The 19,802-nt window shown below is 50.1% G+C and overlaps 1 protein-coding gene across 4 annotated transcripts in view; it reads right to left on the reverse strand.

Annotated features, from left to right (window-relative positions):
* Positions 1 to 19,344, reverse strand: part of LOC149335831 (sushi, von Willebrand factor type A, EGF and pentraxin domain-containing protein 1-like) — a 118,487-nt gene extending 99,143 nt beyond the window's left edge. For 2 of the 4 annotated variants that reach the window (XM_089552394.1, XM_089552395.1), the window contains exon 1: positions 17,876 to 19,342. In XM_089552394.1, coding sequence (XP_089408520.1) covers positions 17,876 to 17,954 — 79 coding nt within the window. In that variant the 5' untranslated portion in view covers positions 17,955 to 19,342. Of the gene's footprint in view, positions 1 to 17,875 lie in introns of all 4 variants that reach the window. The other 2 variants (XM_089552393.1, XM_089552396.1) reach the window with 2 other exon arrangements.
* Between the last annotated feature and the right edge of the window lie 458 nt (positions 19,345 to 19,802).

Raw genomic sequence — 19,802 nt, forward strand, 5'->3', positions numbered from 1 at the left:
TATGCGTAAAGAGCAATAACGGTTAGAAACCATCGCATGCGGGCTTATTTGGAGGCTACATAAGCTCACTCGAGGCATTGGACCACACATCTGAAATCTGTTCGTTCATATGACAAGTTGCAAATACGGCTTTCGCGACAAACAAAGCCTGTCGCCTTCACACTACCCAAGCAACACAGGTAATCGGTCCAAAAAATTCAGGGGGCACTTTGGCTCTCTAAAGTGCTGCAAGGCGAAAAGCCTTTCCTGGCGCACTGTTTGGCATTGACTGCGAGACTGTTTGCGCTGCACTAGTGCTTTACTTGACAACACACTTTGACTACGCATTACAACTACACACATTGACTGCTTCTTTAGGACGACTATCTCTCTGCTTCGATGAGTTCGGTTGTATCCATGGCTCTGTTCACAGTAATGAGGTATGTAATGTGGTCACCCACGGACGCCTTACGCCCCCTGTCGTAGCGGACGACAACTATTTGATTAGTTATCGTCTGCTCTAAAAGGGGGCGTCAAGCATCCGTGGGTGACCTCATTACTTCGAATCCGCGCACTCTGACGTCATAACCATTTCGACTAACCGAAAAGCGGGACACCACTGCTGACAACCTTCTGTCGATAACGATGAGGCATTAAAGGCTTTCGCCTTAATATTGGAAACGCATTGGCAAAGCCCGGCCCTACAAAGGCCCAATATGAAACCATCCAGTTGCAGTATTGGACCGATTATTACCTGTGCCGCTTGGATAGCAGGTCGGTTACGAATGAAGGAGCGGACAAGGACCACCTAGACAGCGAAGACGACGAGAAAGTGCCGATCGCGTGCCGTATCCGGTTCCTCCCAAAACGCCCAGCGTGTGCTGCCCGCGCGTGTCTCCTGGCTAGCGGTGCCTTTAATAGAGAGGGCGCGCATTCATTACGGAGCACTCGATCCATGGCGTTCACGTTCATCCGCCCCTCGGTGATCGCAGCAGCCAGCCGCGCTGAGACTTAATTGGGACAACAGACCGGGCGACTCCCTTCCCTTCCTGCCCGCGCGCCGCTAAAGAAGTGACCTTGCCCCGACGCCAAGAAGTGAGTGCGGGCGCAACGTTAGCCGCACTCCAAAGGCCCACGCCGCTCGACGTGGCGTGAGCTGCTCCTACCGCGTTTTTTCCGCTCGAAGTCAACGACTCGATTTGCTGCTGATCGCCTCTATAGCCTGTGTAACTGACCGGCTTTACACCGTTCAGATCAGAGTAAGAGTCCTTAACCACATTCATTCAATTATTTTTTTCTTTTCTAGGCTTACTGTAGCACCACGCCTCTTCGAACAATTAGGTCTCTGATTTGCTTTCTGAGAGCGTACAGACACTCCCAGCTATTTCTGCGCCTGCATAAATTAATCGATTTCGTACAGTCGCAGCATACACGAACCGAAGTGATTAAAGCAGTGTGAACTGAAGCCCGCTTAACACGACCAGCAGAACGCAGAAAGGTTTGTTTGGTACACTGGGTGGTTTGATAAATCGAAACTGCGAGAATTGCAACGAAGCAACGGGAATTGCGTGCAGGCGTCGCAGAGTAATGTTGTCTTCTGTCTTTTTTTTATGTTCTGTTTGGAAGATACGCTCTCGAACGCGTTTCTCTTTCAAGCCTGATGCTCTGAGAGATGACACTTTCAAGAAAGACGACAGGTGACGCGAGCTGATTAATGTCCTGTCGCCTGTCCTGAGTGCGTCGAGTTTAGCTCTTTAGTATTGACGGCTCGAATTTTTGGACAGATCTTGGTAAGAGGCTAGTTGAGGCCGCCCTTTTTCACCGTTCTATGTTTTGCTAAAGATAGGGGACGGTGGGGTAGGGGGGGGGGGGGGGGGGGGAGCGCGGCGGTTTTTTCACGCCCCCCCCCCCCCCCCAGCGTACACACATTCTCCTAAACGGGTCCCTGCCAAAGTCCTCACGCAGCGAAGTGTTCACTAGAGAATCAATCAATCAAATAATGCAATCAATCAATCAATCAATCAATCAATCAATCAATTTTATTTTCGAGAACAGGCTGGAGAGTTTTCAGGTCAAAAAGCTGCTCTAGGCTGCTTGACGTAGCCTCTGAAACCCTCATCTGGTTTCAAAGAAACGACGAAGCAGTGAAGATACAATAACAATCATAAAGACAGAGTACATATAGGCAAGACCAGTTATACTCGAGCGAATGCTGTATATACACAGGAGCGCACATGGACAAATGTACGCACACACATCACTCCATGTCTTCTCCACTGCGGAAGCCATCGAGCCGCTGTTGTCGTCGCGACGCTTCTTGGCAAATGAAACGGGCGAGCTCTGATGAAGTGAGACGCTGGCCAGAAGGGGGGCATTCCTCGTTGCGAAACACTTCTTCCGCCGCTATTAACTCGCTTTCACTGGGTCCCCAACGCGTGTCTGGCATCGCCAAGCCGGGCAGTGGAGGAAAAGAAAAGGAAAATTCCATGCACGTGTTGTTGTGCTCGGGCGATTATCGACACACGATGCGTCCGGAATGGTATTTGGCTCGACTGCACCGTGGCGATGTCAAAGAAGGAAATAATGCTGGTTGCTGACAGCTTCCTGTGGAGTGCGCAGTAGTAGGTTTATTTTCGTCAAGAGCCAAGGCCGAGCTCCTGTTAGGTAACCTTAGTGCACTGCATGACATTGAGAAGTGTGCCAATAAGTGGCGATAGTTACTAGCGGAAGTGAAAGCAATCTCAATCTGGCAGTATGTATATAACGCAAATACTGCTACACTATCGGCTTTCATGGCCGGGAAAGCTCATAGAACTGAACAAATTATCTGAAACGCACTAAAAGTGCAAGATATATTTCAGCAGTGCTATTAATATTTAAGGAGTAGGGCATGTAGACATTATCACTATGCGTATATGTGTTGTCACTCGTATCCGTACACGGCTTCGCTGGAATTCCGAACGCTTTCGCAAGGTTCCTGCTATCTAACACCAACCATCGCAGAGCCGTTAGTATATGATAACGTGAGTACCAACAACGCCACGCCGCTCCACTTCGCAGCCATACACGTGCGAGCATTCCTGGCCGTCTGTATAATGCCAACGAACGGCTGTAAACACAGGCTTTCTTCCGGCAGGGCGGCCATTAACTCCCCTGCAGGGGAATTCGGGCGTTGCGAAACCGCGTCGTTCCCGCCTGCCACATCACCACCCGCGCCAAACAATCGTCACGTGCCACGCAAACGGCGGCTTCCCCGGCGCCTCGCGCAAAGTGGTGCGAGATTGTGAGAGAGAGGGCACCACAATGTCCCAACTTGGTGACTCACGCCAACGTAACCCTCCGCCGCGCGTCCGGTTTCGCACGGAATCAAGCGTGGAGCGTATAAATGATGATCGCGACAAACAGCCAAGAAACAAAGCGATTAGCACAAGCGAGTAATACGGGAAGCTACGCTTGTCTGCAAGAGGCGCCAGATTCGCCAGCAAATACCTCTTTTATACCTGACCTTGGTCTGCAGGGTAGAAGCACGGAAGTCCCTATATAAACGCCCTCGAGCAGCGCATTGGCACTGCCTCATCCAGCGATGTTGGCATTAACTCACTTGCGCGCGCAATTTGCGCAGCTATCCACAGTCGCGCTTTGGACATTGTTAATTACAAGGCACAGCTCGTGGATCTTTTGTATGCGCTCTGAGCGAGGTTAATTACGAAATTTTTGTCGAATTATGATGCCTCGCTCGTTAATTGGCAACACTTGCTTCTCTTCGTTTCCGTCTTGCTTTCGCCACCGACAAACGGTGTTTTCTGAGCAGCTACAAGTTGGGCCTCAAGCGGCACAAACACCGGTAAAGTTGAGTACTCGGAGCGAAACCCGCTTATAACAAACTTCGGTTGGTGTGATATACTGTCTTTGAAGTGGCAGCGCTGAAAAGCTACGCTTCGCCACCTATTGCGGTGCGCAGCAATAGGTGGCGAATACGAACAAGGAGACGAACTCACTCAATGACAATCTTTTGTCTCGTGTTTGTGTTATGCGTCGTTCTTTGTCCAGCTTTAGCTATTTGACTGACCGATTGATTGACCCCAAACTGAGAGATCTCGGCGCAGTACGGAGAGAGAGCTGCAAGTGTGAAAAATAATTTAAACGGGCTTGCCTTTCCCCCCAGACTAACACCCGCGGGAAGAGGTAGCCCCGTAAGCAACCAAGTACAGTCAATTTTCCTTCATAAACAAGTCCTGTACTGCGGTTATTGAACTTGTCGAGCACGTGATTGTACTTATGCAGTGCGTTAGTATTCGGGGAGTGTATCACTGTGGCGTTGTAGTGTCTCTGTTTCACAGGTATTATTTTTGTGTTCTAGAGGGCGCTCCTGCTTCGGACAAGGCTAACCTTCAATAAATGACTACAATAAATAAACCAAACCAAACACGTACCTGTTTTTGAAATCAGAGGACGCTAATTGATGGCACTGAAGAGTCAGTGCACGGCCGAGTTTTTTCTCGACATCAAACCATGCGTAACGTTTTATCGCGTATTGCAGACAGCGGTAAACACAAAGCCCATGTATCCTTGTCAAACCCGGACAAAAGTAAACCGCTTGTCATGTTAACCCAAAATGAACTTTTCAAGGATAAATGTTCTCTTCAATGCATGTAAAAGGAGAAATCTAGTAGCCAGAGGTGTAATATTCATCTGCGATTTTTCCCCACACTCTGTGCTTTCATCCGTTTCCTAGAAACTATGGCAAGTAAAACTGTGCGTGGTAATGATGAACGCGGTATCCGAAGGGAACATGTATATATCTCCACAGCAGTCCAATTCAGTGCTCTTTTTATTCGCTTTTTAAATGAACCCACATTCCAATGAATTCATTTATAAACCAGCTACTCTTCAGCTGGCCCGTCCAAGATTTGTCCTCTTTTTTTTTTCTTTGCTGTACCATTAGTCCCTTTTTAACCCTTTGATTTGTGCCATGCTCACAGCTCCGTACACAAGGGCGCAGGTTTATAATCAGTATGGCAAACAGCTCCTCTGCGCAAAGCGTGTAGGAAATTGATGATGCTCATCGCTGACGCCATTGCCAAAAGGCTGCTGCCGTAATGCTGCTCAATACTGATTTATTTAGAGGGGGGGTACCGGTGAAAAAACCCGCTCACGAGAAAGCTATCGGAATTATCTTACAGGAGACTGTCAGAAGGAAGACAGATAAAGCACATAACGTTCTAGTTATCTAGGCGAATGAGCTAAGACGCTTCGAATAAAGACTTCTAGCTATGCGATACGTTACGCTGAGCATAACAGTGGTCAATTGGTTTTCTTTAAATTTTCTATAAAATTCCAGCCTTTCCAAAGAGGCGTTTCGAGACCGAGTTCTTGGTAGGAGCAGCTGTAGTCGGATACAACTCAAGAACAAAGCGGCTTTTCCCCGTCAAAGGATCCACTTCCAGCCTTTGGCGTCAGCGGATTCTCATTGTCCTGCTAGCGTGACAATGCAGGGAGTGGTAGATGAAAGGGGATAATCCCTTACCTCTATGGTCAAGGATGGCCCCACTCTGCATTGTCACGCTAGCAGAGTCATGACAGTCGGCCGACGCCAAAGGCTGGAAGTGGATCCTTTGACGGGGAAAAAAGCCCCTTCGTTCTTGAGTTGTATCCGAACACAGGACACACGGCTAATGTCATAAACAGCTTGGCATTTATTTCATATATTCTAAATCTCGAGCAGTGCACTGGGGTGCCGCATTAAGCGTCCTGGCCACGTAACAGGCTCACAGAAACTCGGCCAGCGCTACTAAATCGACGTTTCCTGCCAACTGGAAAAGCGTTATCTCCATACGATTCCAGTTCACGGCAACTCACTTTAGCATAATCAAGGCCCGAGCTCCTTGCTACGCAAATAATTGAGCCTGTAACGCGCTTTCCAGCGGCTAACCCGGTTTCCGCAGTTCACTCCCTTATCACGCATAAACATCGAGAAACACCGGGAAATAAATAACACACCAACCCGAAGCTCGTAGCGGCCAGCAAGTAACGGACTCACGGCCAAGAAATCGAAAGGCAGCGACAGATGCCTTAGCAACTCGCTCGTGCCTTGATTCTGACCTTGGTTGAAGATAAGCACACACTGCGGATAATCCTGCGTTCCTTGTTACGGACAGCTTGAAAGCGATGATGTAGCGGTGTGAGCACGTCCGACGCATGCATATTAGCTTTTGGGTATTTCTTGCGAAAGTGCTTGTATATACTTAAGACTTCCATGCACGTTATAGTACAACACAGGTCGCTGTCAAGGAAAGAGGGGGGAGGGGGGGAGGGGGGGGGGGGTGGCTCATGCGATGCTACGCAACTCATATCGTGGCCACTTCCTTGTCCCACAAGAGAGCACACAGTTCTTTTTTTTTTTTTTTTTGCATACTTGCATTTGGGCTTTGAAATGCCGAGCATACTTACGAATGCGTACAATATATGGCTGTCGCAGGGTATCGAGATGATGCCACTGATGCAACGAGTGTCGACTAAAAACTGACTAAGCTGTCGCATTTGTTCATTCGCTTAGCGGAACAAAGACACCACCACTGAACACCACCATTTGACGCCACCATTGGACGTCATTGGACACCACCACTGAACATGTAACACCATTGGACACCACCACTGAACACCACCGTTGAAGCTACTATTGGACCAAACGATTCGGTTCACTAAGCATATTCACTCATCCTCCATCAGTCAAAAGCAGAAGCCTGGCGTATAAGACATCACAACAGGACGCGCCTGTTTTGCTTGTTTAGGCGAGCCGATTTTTTTTCGGACTTTCCCACCATGCCAAGACCGATAAGAGCTTTCAGGCTTCATAACGTGAGCGTCCATGGTGTGCTGTGCTAACCACCTCCATTTTTCCCTGAACATTTTTTTTTTTCCACACTACACATCTGGCGACACCGGTGGTGGTGGTGGTGGTGGCGAAGAGCATTTATTTAGTTATTTACAGAGAGGTGCTCGGGGAGAGGCCCCTAATGGGTCTCACCCCTTACAATACTAGGCGGAGTCCCTCATTCCGGGATCCCGTTGCTCGAGACCGCTACACAAGTCCGCCGAACCAGGGCCTGTTGGGCCGATAGTTCCTGGCAGCTGAGCAGGGCCGCCTCCCAGTCCTCTCGGGTAGGGGAAGGGGTGATTGGGGGGAGAGAAGGATTTTTTCTGCACGCCCAAACCATGTGGAAGGTGTCGGCCACCTCCCCACAGAATGAGCAGCGGCCGTCAAAAGGATTAAAGTGCTTGAGAACCGCCGAGCACAGCAGGGTGTTTGTAAAGAGCCTGAGGAGAATTCGTTCGCCAGCTTTACCCAGTCCTTTCATAGCAACTGGGTATCGCCGGTGTTCGGCACGATAGTGCTCAGTAATTTCTTTAAAAGAAAGGAGAGGGCTGTGATCTGGGTTAAGCTCCTCCCAAGGGACTCCTGGTGCCCGGTGAGTGAGCGCGCGGGCTGCCTCATGGGCGGCTTCGTTACCTGGCATGCCTTGGTGGCCGGGGACCCATATGATTGAGCGATGAGTTGGATCGCCATCGCGAGTACTGCGGTGTAAAATTTGTTGAGCGAGTGGAGTGATCCAACCGAACTCAATGTTACGACAGGCTCCGCGAGAGTCTGTGAGGATGAATTTAGAGTCGGGATGGGAGGCTGCGAGGGCGGTCGCCACCTCCTCCGCATGCGTTGAGTTGGGCGCTCTGAACGAGAGGCCGTCCACCTGTTTTCCCTCGTGTATGACTGCAGCCGTGTACCATTCCCCCCTGGAGCGGTAGGGGCCTGCAATGTCGACGTAGAAGACGTGTTTCTTTGAGCCATAGTGGCGGTGCAGGGCATTCGCCCGCGCCTGGCACCGGCCATTATGGTCTTCCTTGTTCATCTTAGTCGGAAGGGGTCGAACGTAGAGGGCGCTTCTCCACAGTTCTGGCACTCGAACCCGATCCATGGTATGGTGATCATGTCTGATATGTAACCGGTCCAAGAGGCGGCGACCGGACACGGTCTGGGCGAGACGCGTGTATTGGTTAACGAGATGCGCCTCGCGGAGTTCTCGATAGGTGTTCACCACCCCCAACGCGAGGAGTCGCGCGTTGGAAGTGGATATCGGGAGGTCGAGGGCTCTCTTGAAAATTTTGCGGAGTACAATCTCCAAGTGATCTTCGTCATGTTTCCGTAAGCGGAGGTAAGGAGTCGAGTACAGTACTCGACTAGTTACGAAGGCATGCGCGAGCCGCATCGCATCCTTACTTCGCAACCCTCCTCGCTTGTTGGAAACGCGGCGAACCATTCGGCCCACCTGGTCGCCGACTTTGCGGAGTTTGGCAAGAGTTGTGTCTGCCTTACGATGTTGATTAATGAAGAGACCGAGTAGACGGATGGGGCCGCTTGCGAGAGAAAGCTGAACGGAGATTTTGCATTTCGGAGAAGATCGAATATGCACAAATTCAGACTTGGACGGGGTGCACTGGAGGCCGCAGTACGTGGCATAGTGGTCAACTATGCTCGCCGCTGCTTGCAGGCATTCCTCCATCTCTCCTATGTTTCCCGCAGTGGCCCAGATGGTGATGTCATCGGCGTACAGCGCATGCTGAACACCGCCGACAGCCGCCAGCTGTGCCGGGAGGTACATCATATCAATGTTAAAGAGAAGCGGGGACAACACAGCGCCTTGTGGTGTGCCCCGCGTTCCCATCTCAAACGGGCCGTACTCGGTCTCTTGTATACGTATATAGGCCAATCGGTCTGTTAAGAAATCTTTGATGTAATTGAACGTACGAGGACCACAGTTGGTCTCGCTAAGGTGCTTTAGTATGACGCCGTGTTTTACATTGTCAAACGCACCCTCAGCGCGTCCCAGAAATCGCATTACTCATCCACCGTCTCTCATCCCTCGTGATATTCCCGCGCCAAGCGCTCGCCACAGTCACGCCCACCGTCGGACCACGCGCTCTGGAACCGAAGGATCTCGTGACGTCAGCCGGCAGGAAGTAGCTACACGGCGGCCACGCACCTCCTGTGACGTCCGCCCCACTTCCGGTCCTATTATCCCGCGCAGAGCGACGAGAAGAGGGCGCCTCGCAAGAAAGGCGCGTGACTTACTGGGTCAGCCGGCTCACGCTCGGCCCGTGTGTCTGAAGAAAGAGCCCAGTGAGCGGCACGCTACTCGCCACAGGATGCAGGAACTGCGACGCACCGGTCGAGTGCTGAGAAGCCGTGTCTTTCTGGATGAGCTGCTTGTTTTTTTTTTGTTTCGTCTTTTTTGCTTCCTCCTTTAAGGTTTAGACGGTACAGCGGGGCAAGGCTGCTTTATTTCCTGTCTCAGATTCATGTGCAATCCTAACCTTCACGGCAGTGCAGACTTTGTCTACTTGTGGAGCTCTAATATGGCATTTATTCTTGGGCGACCTTCTTTTGTGGTGAAAGCCGAAACTTGCAGAAGGGGTGAGAAAGAAGTTTCAGTCCGCTAGCTAACTTTTCGACAAGGTACTACTACCTCTTCGACCAGACGAAGACAACTGCGTCCTTTTATAGAAACACTCGTCAGCTCACTCGCGGCTCTTTCCTACCCCTTGTAGAAGTTTGTACAGTCCAAAGCTTCGTCTTCCATGTTCTATTTTTAGCATGTAGTTTCGTTTGTAACATAATCTTATATTTCAAGACAAAATTTTAGCCGGGCATTCAAGTTGGCAGTGAGCTCGACCATGGAGCTTAAGCTTTTTTCCCCCGTTCTCAAAGGCTGATCACCATTTCACTCGCACTTTCTCAATGTCTGTACCGAGTAACATAGTGTGCAGAGACGATGGCCTAAGGTGACTTCCTGTCCCAAGCTGCCTCAGCGGAATTTAACTTCAATTTTATGTATACGGCTGCAGCCGTGCGCAATCTTTCACTGAATGTATGGTTGTCGAAGAAAAAACCAGAAAGGGGAGAGAGCGCAACCATCCATAGAGACATTGCGGCCTTCTTGATTTTTCCAAACTCTTGGTGCTCAGTTGACATTCTGCGTATACCATCCGCATAACACACCGCAGCTCACGCAGCGCGTAGTGCTCGTACAGGCCTCCTTCTGTCACTTTTGTGTCGACCCTGAAGCAACTAGTATCGTAAGCACTGTGTTCGACTTCTTGACCGCCTATCCTGGACGGAGCAAAGCAAGCGAACGGCAGTTCAGTGACACCCACAGTTCGGCCGTCCAAACTTCGGCGGTTGGGCGAGTGCGTGGCGGCGCGGCCGAGCGCTGGCCCACATTTGTGCGTCAGCAGAACAGCTGCCGTTGTGCGCTGCTCGTCGTCGCCGTAGACCTGGGGAGCGAGGAGTCAGACGCTCGTAGCGCAAGGTCAAGCAGCGCGCGCGCGCCACTCCACACTCCTCAAGGAACAGCCTTCTTCCTCCTTCACCCCTCAACTCTTTCACTCTCCCCCTCTCAGGTCCTCGTCACTCTTTCCACTGGCGTCGTGTGTGCCGCACTTGACTCCAGCAGGATGGCCGGCTGGTCGTGTGGAACGGCCCGTGTCAGCTGGCTGCTTGTGGCTCGGCTAGGGGGTGGTCCGTGCAGTACGCCGCCGCCGTTGGAGTCGTTGTCGCCGTCGTAAATAATGGGGTCTCTGTGGCAGGCGTGGCGGCAGATGTGCCGCTGCGGCAATACGTTACGTGCCACACGCCCTCGACAGTGAAGCGTTTTCGTAACCGCGACGGGGGACTTATAATTCCTGGTTAAGTTTGCGAAGTTTGAGGCTTAAGCAACCGGTTACAACGCCCGGATGTCTGGCCGAGAGCTTGCGAGGAGTTATTTGCCAGACACCGTGAAGAGTCACAGTCGACACGTATCGGGTTGTGCGATGGTATACCTATTGCAGGCGCGGACAGAGCAGAGCTTCGAGACAGCTTTCGCACATTCGCGTGCTGGTTGGTATGAAGTGACATTCGTATGTCATGCGCGCAAATTAGCGGTGATGTCATTGGCGCTCAACTGTTTAGGGGAATCCCCCAAGGCGGAGTAGTGATCCATTGGCAGTGGTGATCCAAAGCCTCCTCTCCGAAGTACTAGAACAAGTCGAACTTTATCGCGTCACGACTTCCAGTTTCTGTTAGGACAGGCGTGGATGTATGACTGCTACCCGGACCGGACCCCTTTTCTACCTTTGTCCGCCATGGGCGTGTGATCGCGCAAGGAGCGGCCTTCAATAACAATGGCTGGAACAGCGTTCGATGTGCAGCAAATAAATAATGCCGTCATGCGTTCACCATTGCGTGCACCTTCCTCGGTGAATAAATCCAGGCCCGTATACGTCGGGCAAATGCGCTGTTTGGCCGAATCAGAAACGCTCTCCCTGTTCGATCATTTATGCATGCGCCTTGATTACCAAGTGTTTAGTAGCGACTGTTTATGCCCACCACGAGCGATGGGTGAAGATATCGAGGTACAGGTGAAAATAAAACAAACAAAAATAAAAACAAGTAACCGAGGTCCTCTAGACAGAAATCTTTCGCAGCCACACGCTTTTTTTCTTTTTGCGCATCCAAACAACAGCTGATACCTCGGGAATTTAGGCGCCAGGACAGACATGTAGGTTACGGGTTCCTAAGAGAAGTGGAACACACATCGAACGAACTTGAGCTAAATGCGCGCAGCTCTGACGCGCTTCGGAGCATACACTCGCGCGCTTGGGCGTTGTCGCATTTCGCCCGCTATCCACACACGGCGAAGCCGCAACGGTCGAAAACCGATCGCGCGAGACGCCTCTGACTCAACGGGAGGAAACGGCGTCGCTCATAACGCTTTCTGGGCCACGAGCACGCATACGGTAATGTTCACTCTGCTCTGCGCTTAGAGAGAGAGAGAGACAGGGCGATGGGAGAGGGAGGGAGAAAGGTCCGAGAGCGCATCCGTCCGGACTTCCTTGAGCGCGACCTCGGTTTTAGCGGCAACGAACAGCGCACCTGGTGCAATGATAGCCTGCCAAAGATATCCGCTGCAGATCCAAAGCATGTCGCTCTCATGACATTTGCCGTCATCGTCCTCTGATGTCGCTTGCTGTCGAGCGTGGTTTCCCGAAGCAACATTTCCGTGGTTGCAGATAGTTTTGGTCATAACACTTAATACTTGGTGTCTTTATTTGACACTACAGTACGCGTTTGCAGGTATGGAAATAATTCTCTCCCTGTGGGAACTGCACTTTTTAGGGCCTGAGATGTTCTCTGTAACATAGGCTTCTTGAATACACGTTTTCTGAACACCCTTCTCGGGAAACAGGACAAGAGACAACCCAATGCTACTAGATAGAACTAGTAACATTGAGACAAGCCAACACATTTCGAGCTATCTAAGCAAGGTCACTGGTTTGGGTAAACCAAATGGAATAGTCATTCCCTTTCGATTCGAGGACTTGGCGTATGTTTAGTGAAAAGCGCATTCCTCTGACTTGAACCACAAAACATAAAAAAAGACCGACTTCGATGCTTTATAAAGTGGTATGCACATTGCAATCAGTCAAGCACCGGCGTTAAGACAGGCATCTACACCCATCTAGAAGAAATAAGTTTTAAAAGAAAGGAAATTAAATGAAGAGATCGAGGGAACACATTTATGCGAAGAACAGCGAAACACGACGGAGCTCTCCACGCTGTCGCGAGGTGTACAATCAAGGTGTCTTGCCCCGCTTAGTGGGTCGTGTGTAGCCAGCTCACGACACACGCGAGTTCTAGCACGCGCGCTGCACTTTAACGTCGTTGTGCACGCATGCGGAATTAAAGTGCTGTCCTTGTTCTCGGGCCGCTTTTCCGACACCGACTTCTCAAGTGGAAGGCTAAAAGACACCCCCTCCCCTTTCCCGCAGCCCCGGCTTCCTCGGGCTAACCTTCCTGCATGCTCTAGACTGCCGCAGAACGGGTGAGGGAGTAAGCGTGTCTCCGTGAAGTGTCTCGTCAGCGTGGCGGACGTCTTTCTGGTTGCACTGGCGTCTCGCGCGCGGTCACGTCTGGATGCAGTCGTCGGTGTTGCTCCAGATTCCCAGCATGCATGGTGTGGTTTCTTTCTGACGGCCAAACTTCCTCACTATCTCTCTCTCTCCCCTTTCTATCGTTATAGTTGCATTAATTTCCGCACGTGTGCCCGCATAAACCCTGTGGAAGAACCACGCCTTGTATTTCAAATGTGAGCCGATCGTTTGATCGGAGAACACGAAGGACACAGTGATTTGATTTTCGGACGCCGAAGGAACTCGGCTGGCAGGATGAAGCTATACCGACCGCGAAAAGCGAATTAATTTCATTCCGGTTGTCGCTGCTTAATCGTGGTTGTTGTTGTGGGTTTCGCTATAGGATGGAATGCTCGACTGTTATGCGGGCGCTTGACAGGGACAGGCATGCAACTAGGATCCCGATTACTGATTCTCTCGGAATATAAACAAGAACACGCACGGTCGTGATGCATTGGGAGCAGTCACGTTCGTGTCATTTGCCGGAGGTTGCGTAATCGAGCAAAGCACGATGCGCTCTCTCGGAGATTTCACTTGTCACTGCTCACGCGTTGGACGTAAGATGCTCTTGAGAGCTGTTGTCGTATTTCGCATCGTAGGCAGGACGATATAATATCACTCGCTCCACTGTACATTTCAGTTCATAATGAACACCGGCCTTCGCTGAAGGTATAAAAAGCGCAGATATAGGGAGTTGTGCCTGGATACAAGATCAAATAAATCTTCTCTATACAGATTTTTGCTAAGCTCAGAGACAGACAGATATGTATATTCATAACTGTAGCAAAACGGCAGTTTGGGCGAGTTGGTTATGCATCGTGTAATAAAACAGCGCATGGACACAGGACAAAAAACGGAGAGAAGACACACATCCGCGCCGTGTGTGTCTTCTCTCCGTTTTTTGTCCTTTGTCCATGCGCTGTTTTATTACACAATGTATATTCATAAAGGTTTATTACTATGCCGTTCTCGCCAGGCGTTTTGGCAGTACTGATAACCCTACGAAATTTTTAGCCAGTAGTTTCGATAGCGTCGCTACCTAACAGTTTGCGGAATATATGCGGAATTGGTCATTCTCTGTATACATGCATAGACCGCTGGGAGTCCTCAACCCAGTCCTGGCGCGGCGGCTAAGCGATGCGCCATTGCCCTGCTGAGACAGCCGCTCTCATTGGTGAAGCGTGTAAGACCAGTCGTTAATTTAACTGCCACCTGCCACGGTGGTCAGTTTGGTGGCCACAAGGTCACGTGACGTGAAAGGCCCACCTGCCTCCTAAGTTACTTCTCCGGAGATTTTTCGTGGATTTTTCGCTCACGGTCAGCGAAGCCGGCGACGACGCCGGATTTACTGCGACACGAGCACCTTCATGCTCTCGCATTAAATCTTTCAAAACAGTCGCTAAAAGCATTGGAGTGGATCACATGATGTCTGACGTAATGTAGTTTACGTCTATTTAAGACACTGCTACGCATGAACAAACCAAACAATCGTGAGACGATTGAAGAGGTTAGAGCCTATAGCTAGGGGAGTTGCTTCCAAGACGCGTAGTGAAGATCTAGAAGCACTTTTTGACGTCCGAACTTACGGAAGGGGGGAAATAGGAGTTCCTCTGATATCTTAAAGGTATCTGGAATGCTGGGAATGCGTATCGAGCCACACGGCGCCGCCTAGAAGCAGATCACCCCTCCCCCCGAGCTCTAAACCTTTGATAAAAGGTGTCAATAGTTTAAACTGAAGCTCGCTTTTACAAGATGTTTTAGATAGAATCGGGCGCAGAACGACTAACGAACTTGCAACGAAGGTCGAGGATTAAGTACAGGCCACTGCGCATTTCGTGATTCCGTCGCCCTGTCAGCGATGCCTGTCGTCCACACACCGGGATGATCTCATCATGGGTTTGTCCGCACCACGAGCTGCGTAACCCCGTTCAAGGTTAACCAGCCGCCGACTTTATTTAACCGCATCTCTGACTAGAAAAGAGGGTGGCTGAGGCTGGCGTTGGCCGCTTCCTCCGCGCATTACGACAGCAGGCCGTTGTCAAAGAATCTTAAACTGCGCACTTGGCGCCAGCAGCTCGGAATGCTTTCACCGGCAGTGCGAACATACGTTCGCTTTTTGCCCAGCGCCGGCTTCGATTCTTGTCTTAATCTAGCCTATGCAGGTCATCATTATGCAGAGGCCAATTTATGGGTCAATCTTGGAGGTGGCGGTTCCACTTGAACCGTGTATTTCGTGGACTTTTTTCGTCGAAAAAATTGAGTTCAGCATGGCTCTGTTATGTAAAATTTCTCGCTCGGGCAAAAATCTACACAGACTTCCTTTCCCACTGGCCACTGAAACCGCCTTGAACGCCTTGCAGACGTTTAGGACATCCATGGGACGTCGAAGGGAGTATCAATGCCCATTGGGTTGTGCGGTCTTTGAAGATCTTCACTTGTCGTCTGGTCACATCGCCACCCGTAATAAGCCTATTTCTTTCTCTGTCCACTTCTTCAGTGCATTGTAGCATCTATACCGGAGAATAAGCTCAGTGCGGCCATTTCTTTTTAAATGAACCACTCATTCACCAGAGATAACGGTCGTATCTAACTGCGCGCTAAGATGGCCACTAACAGGAAAAGTACAGCTCTGACTTCCTGGTTTATAACTACAACTACTACTACAATTTCAACGCAAGCGAAACGCTTCTTGGGAACATCTTTGCGCTTTTCTTTCATTCCAGATGCCGAGCTTGGTACGCGATGGCGCTCAGCTATTTAGGCCTGTAAGGCTGTCCAGCTCCCCCTCCACATCTTCGCGCACCATAACGGCCGCGTTTGAGAGCTATGGACCGCATAATGACTTCCTCAACGCTATTTGACCGTCTACACCTCCGCGCGGTGTACACGGCTGAGCCGTCGTCATTAGCTCCTTACACACCCGTCGACGTCCAGAGAGGGAAGAGAACGTCAACAAACTCTCGGCGAGACCCGCTTCTTTGCGTTGCTTTTTTGTTTGTTTTGTTTTCCGGACAAGGTTGTTCGGTGCTTGCAATTCCCGTAGCCGCGCAAAGATTGGGTATACGATACGGTCCGCTTCTTTATTCGGCTATATGCGTGCCGTTCGTTTTGCTTGTCTTCGCGTGCGTTCATTCAGACTGAGACGACGGCTAATTGGTTCTGTTCATACCCATTTTTAGTTGTTTTTTTCTGGGCGGGCGTTGCGTGAGCGGAGACACTGACTGGGTTACTGGGCGCCGAACAAGCTTCAGGCGGTTTGCTATATATGTGGGCGTCTCCAGTGCGCGCCCTTACAGTGGCGCGTTTTTTCTTTGTTGTTTTAATATTTGCCTCGTGGAATGCAGCGAGGTACTTATGTGACCGAATGGGAGGGCTAGAGCTGTGCAGTAAAAAAAGAATACCGGAGCCTTGATATTGCACGAGCGAGACGTGAATGAATTGTTAGACCGGTACTGAACTTGCCCCAGTCGACGAGTTGCCTGGCTTTCCTATGTCACCTTCCTCAATTCTGCCAAATTTTTCTTCCCCAATCAGCAGAAGTTTGGATGAAGATTGCATATTTCGATCGAGTTTCGCACAAAATAAACAGTGCGTGCAATTTTTTCTTTGTCTCTGTTCAGCCTATCACACTGCCGAAGTTTATTTAGCATAACGTCCAACCCCCCCCCCCCCCCCCCCCCCCCCCAATGCCTTTGAGAGCTGTCTTTAAAAGAGCTGACCCTGAAACATACAATTCTGTCATTTACCCAATTATTTTTGTCTGCATGAAAACGAGAATGGAGAGCTAATGCTTTTGCTGCTGTCAATCTCTCCGATAACTTATAAAGTGCCCGCGAAAGTGGCCCTCACTTACGAGAACGCGTATCAAACGCTGTACAGTACTATCTCGTTAAATATTACCCGCCTAATCCAAACTTCCTGATCATTCAAAATGGCGCGTCGATCCCGTAACATCAAGTATATTAAAAAAGGCTCCCCCTGAATCAAACTGCACGTAACTCGAACAAATTTTCGCTGCCCTTCGAGTCGAAATTTTTGAGAGTCGACTTTTAGTACACAAAATCTCCATGTTCAAAAGCGACTCGAATTCACTGCTTGCGAGATTCGTGGAACACGAAAGGAGACAGCGAATGGAGACCGAATCAAACCGTTGAACGTGAATGGAGTCGTTATGGGGCCGCCTCCGTGACTGGGTTTGTGGCCAAGTTCTTCCGCTTTTTCTTCAAGAATCCCCGTCGTTCGAAAGCAGGCGCGCTGGCGGGCGCGTGAGCGGAGTGAGCGGCATTGTAAGGTCGCACTGCCGAGCTCCATCACAATAGACTGCAGGCTCCATTAGGTGCGGGCGATTTCTTTTCGGGTCTATCGAAGGGTGAAGGGCGCGCAGGAAGCGGTCTTTACGCAACACGCTGTTACGTCAGTGAAGGAATAATGGTCATGTCTGCGTAGCACGCGAGAGCACGGCACTGTAGGTTTACGCGTTGTAGCAGTAACAAACGCAATCGGAATGGGCGACGCTATGCGTAAGGAGTCGATCTTTAGACCAACTGCGCTAATGTCACAGGTTAGAACACACATATGCACCTTCATTATTGCAGCATCCTTCTATTCGTATAGGAACTGCTTTCGACGTGAGCTGTATACGGTGCATTTATGCGTAACTAAAAACAAAGGAGCACAGAGCAAATACAGGAAGACCATAACTAAAAAGTTAAAGCCACAAGCGTTCTTACTAAGCACAGGAACGCGATTTGTTATACGGAAAAAAATAAACGCGCTGCGACTCGGATATATCCTCCACGACCGTCACTTCAAGCGTTTCATATATCTTCTCCGGACGGAGACTCATCAAACCGAAGGAATGAACACCAAAGAAGAATTTGTGTGAACGTACCTGAAGCGACTGCAGCTAGAGCAGCGATGAGGAGGGACGTCGTCCATCTAGCGCATCCGACGAAGTTCTTCATCCTCATTTTCAACGCGAAGGCTTCATCCGATGGAGAGACACCTCCCGTTTCACGCAACCGTCTCCATGCGAACCTCCGCGGCCAGGAAATGCACACAGCACAACGAAAGAAAACCTCGGTCACAAAACACACACCACACAAACACACTCTCGCCGATTGCCAAGTTTCAGCTCCTTTCACCCACCGCTTCGTTCCATCGTTTCTCCTCGCCAAGATTTCCGAAGAAACTTTCTATGTTTTGTTTCGGAATTCACAGAACGGCGACAGGAACTTTACACAGGGTGTTCGGAATCATATCGAAATGCGATTCCGTGAAGTTCAGCTGTTCGTTGCTCGTATACGTTGCAGAGAGGAAGACGCCTTGAGCCGACGCTAAGGCAGCGATTCTTTTCCGCTTCGGTAAATCACATCGTGTCACACGGTGAAGTCACACGTCAGGTAACGTAATCGCCGACATTGCACATCAACAGCACGCCATCCGAACAAAAAAGACTCGAATGCAACAACGTTGCACGAAGCACGTGACACGGGAGCGCGCGGGCGACTTGGCGTCGCTTGCGACGACAACGCCTGCTGGCTTCGCGAAACCAGTTGGGAGCCGCGGCTCACCTTCGAGCGACGAGGACCAGCGCGAAACTGCCGCCGCTCTCCGATTCTTCGTTTGTGTTCGCCGCGGTCTCCTCCTCTCCCCGACGCTCGTGTCTCTCTCGCTCTCTTTATTTTCCTTTCCCCCTCCTACCTTTCTCTCTCTCTGGAAGCACCGCTGCTCCCGCCGCGAACGGACCGTCACACTGCAACGGCTGGAAAACGGCGCCTATTCTCCTCTCCACTGCTCCACCATCTCGAGTTGTCCCTAGATTCCCTAGAGTGGAGTCTGAAATTTCCTTTTTTAAGCCGCGCGTTGTTTGTAGACGCTTTTTTCTTATCCTGCTGGAACGAAACACACGTGTTACGGAAATAAGTTCTGCGGATATTTGCAGCGTCTAACCAGTTACAGAAGAGGAAACTTGTCTTCTGCTTTAACTCTATCCATATGGCCACAAAGCAAAAACCAAGCCCGGCTCGTCGGACATAAGCTTCATAAATGGAGGAAAGCTGGTTTGTCTGGCTTTGGATTCGAACCCGGTGCCTCCATCCAATATTTGCGCATATGTGTGAGTGAAGCATTGATGGGCTTTTTCGTGTCGTTTTGCTTTATGTAGCATAAAAAAAAACATTCGCTGAAGTTTTGGTATCATCGCTATAGTACCAGCACTAATCTTATGCTTGAAAGCACGAGCTGATGGGCGAGTTGGTTGTACATGATATGATTGAAACAGCGCAAGGCCGAAGGCCAAAAAAGAGAGCAGAGGAAAGGAGGAAAAGGACAACACAGCGCTGAACTAGCAACTGACATTTATTTAGCACGCTGCGCGTATAAATACATTCAGGCACCAAAATAGAAAAACACGCATAGAGCAATTCATGCACCAGGATCCCTGCAAGCAAACACAAACTAAGAAATGCGATTCAGGAAGCGAAGTTCTTTTTGTGATAAAGACACTGATGCAGCACTTACACATGTATCACCATACTTCTTGATATTCGAAGCCTCGATAATTTCCCGGCAAAGCTGATCTTTGTTCCTAGCAACAACTCGGCAAAAATTAAACTGTGGGGTGCAATCACAACCCCGATTGCCCCAAAAACCATGAATGCAAATTTGTGAAGTGTCAAAAAAATGTCGTGTATTCCATTCCTCTCACTTGTAATAGGTTTTATATTGGCCAGACTGGACAGTGCTTAAATGATAGGCTCAGGCAGCACCGCAACAATGTAGATAACAAAGAGTCTCGTAACCTTAGCATGCATTGT

This window comes from Amblyomma mixtum, chromosome 7 (genome assembly GCF_055824585.1).
Source record: "Amblyomma mixtum isolate Tamu chromosome 7, ASM5582458v1, whole genome shotgun sequence".
NCBI classification, from domain to species: Eukaryota; Metazoa; Arthropoda; class Arachnida; order Ixodida; family Ixodidae; genus Amblyomma; species Amblyomma mixtum.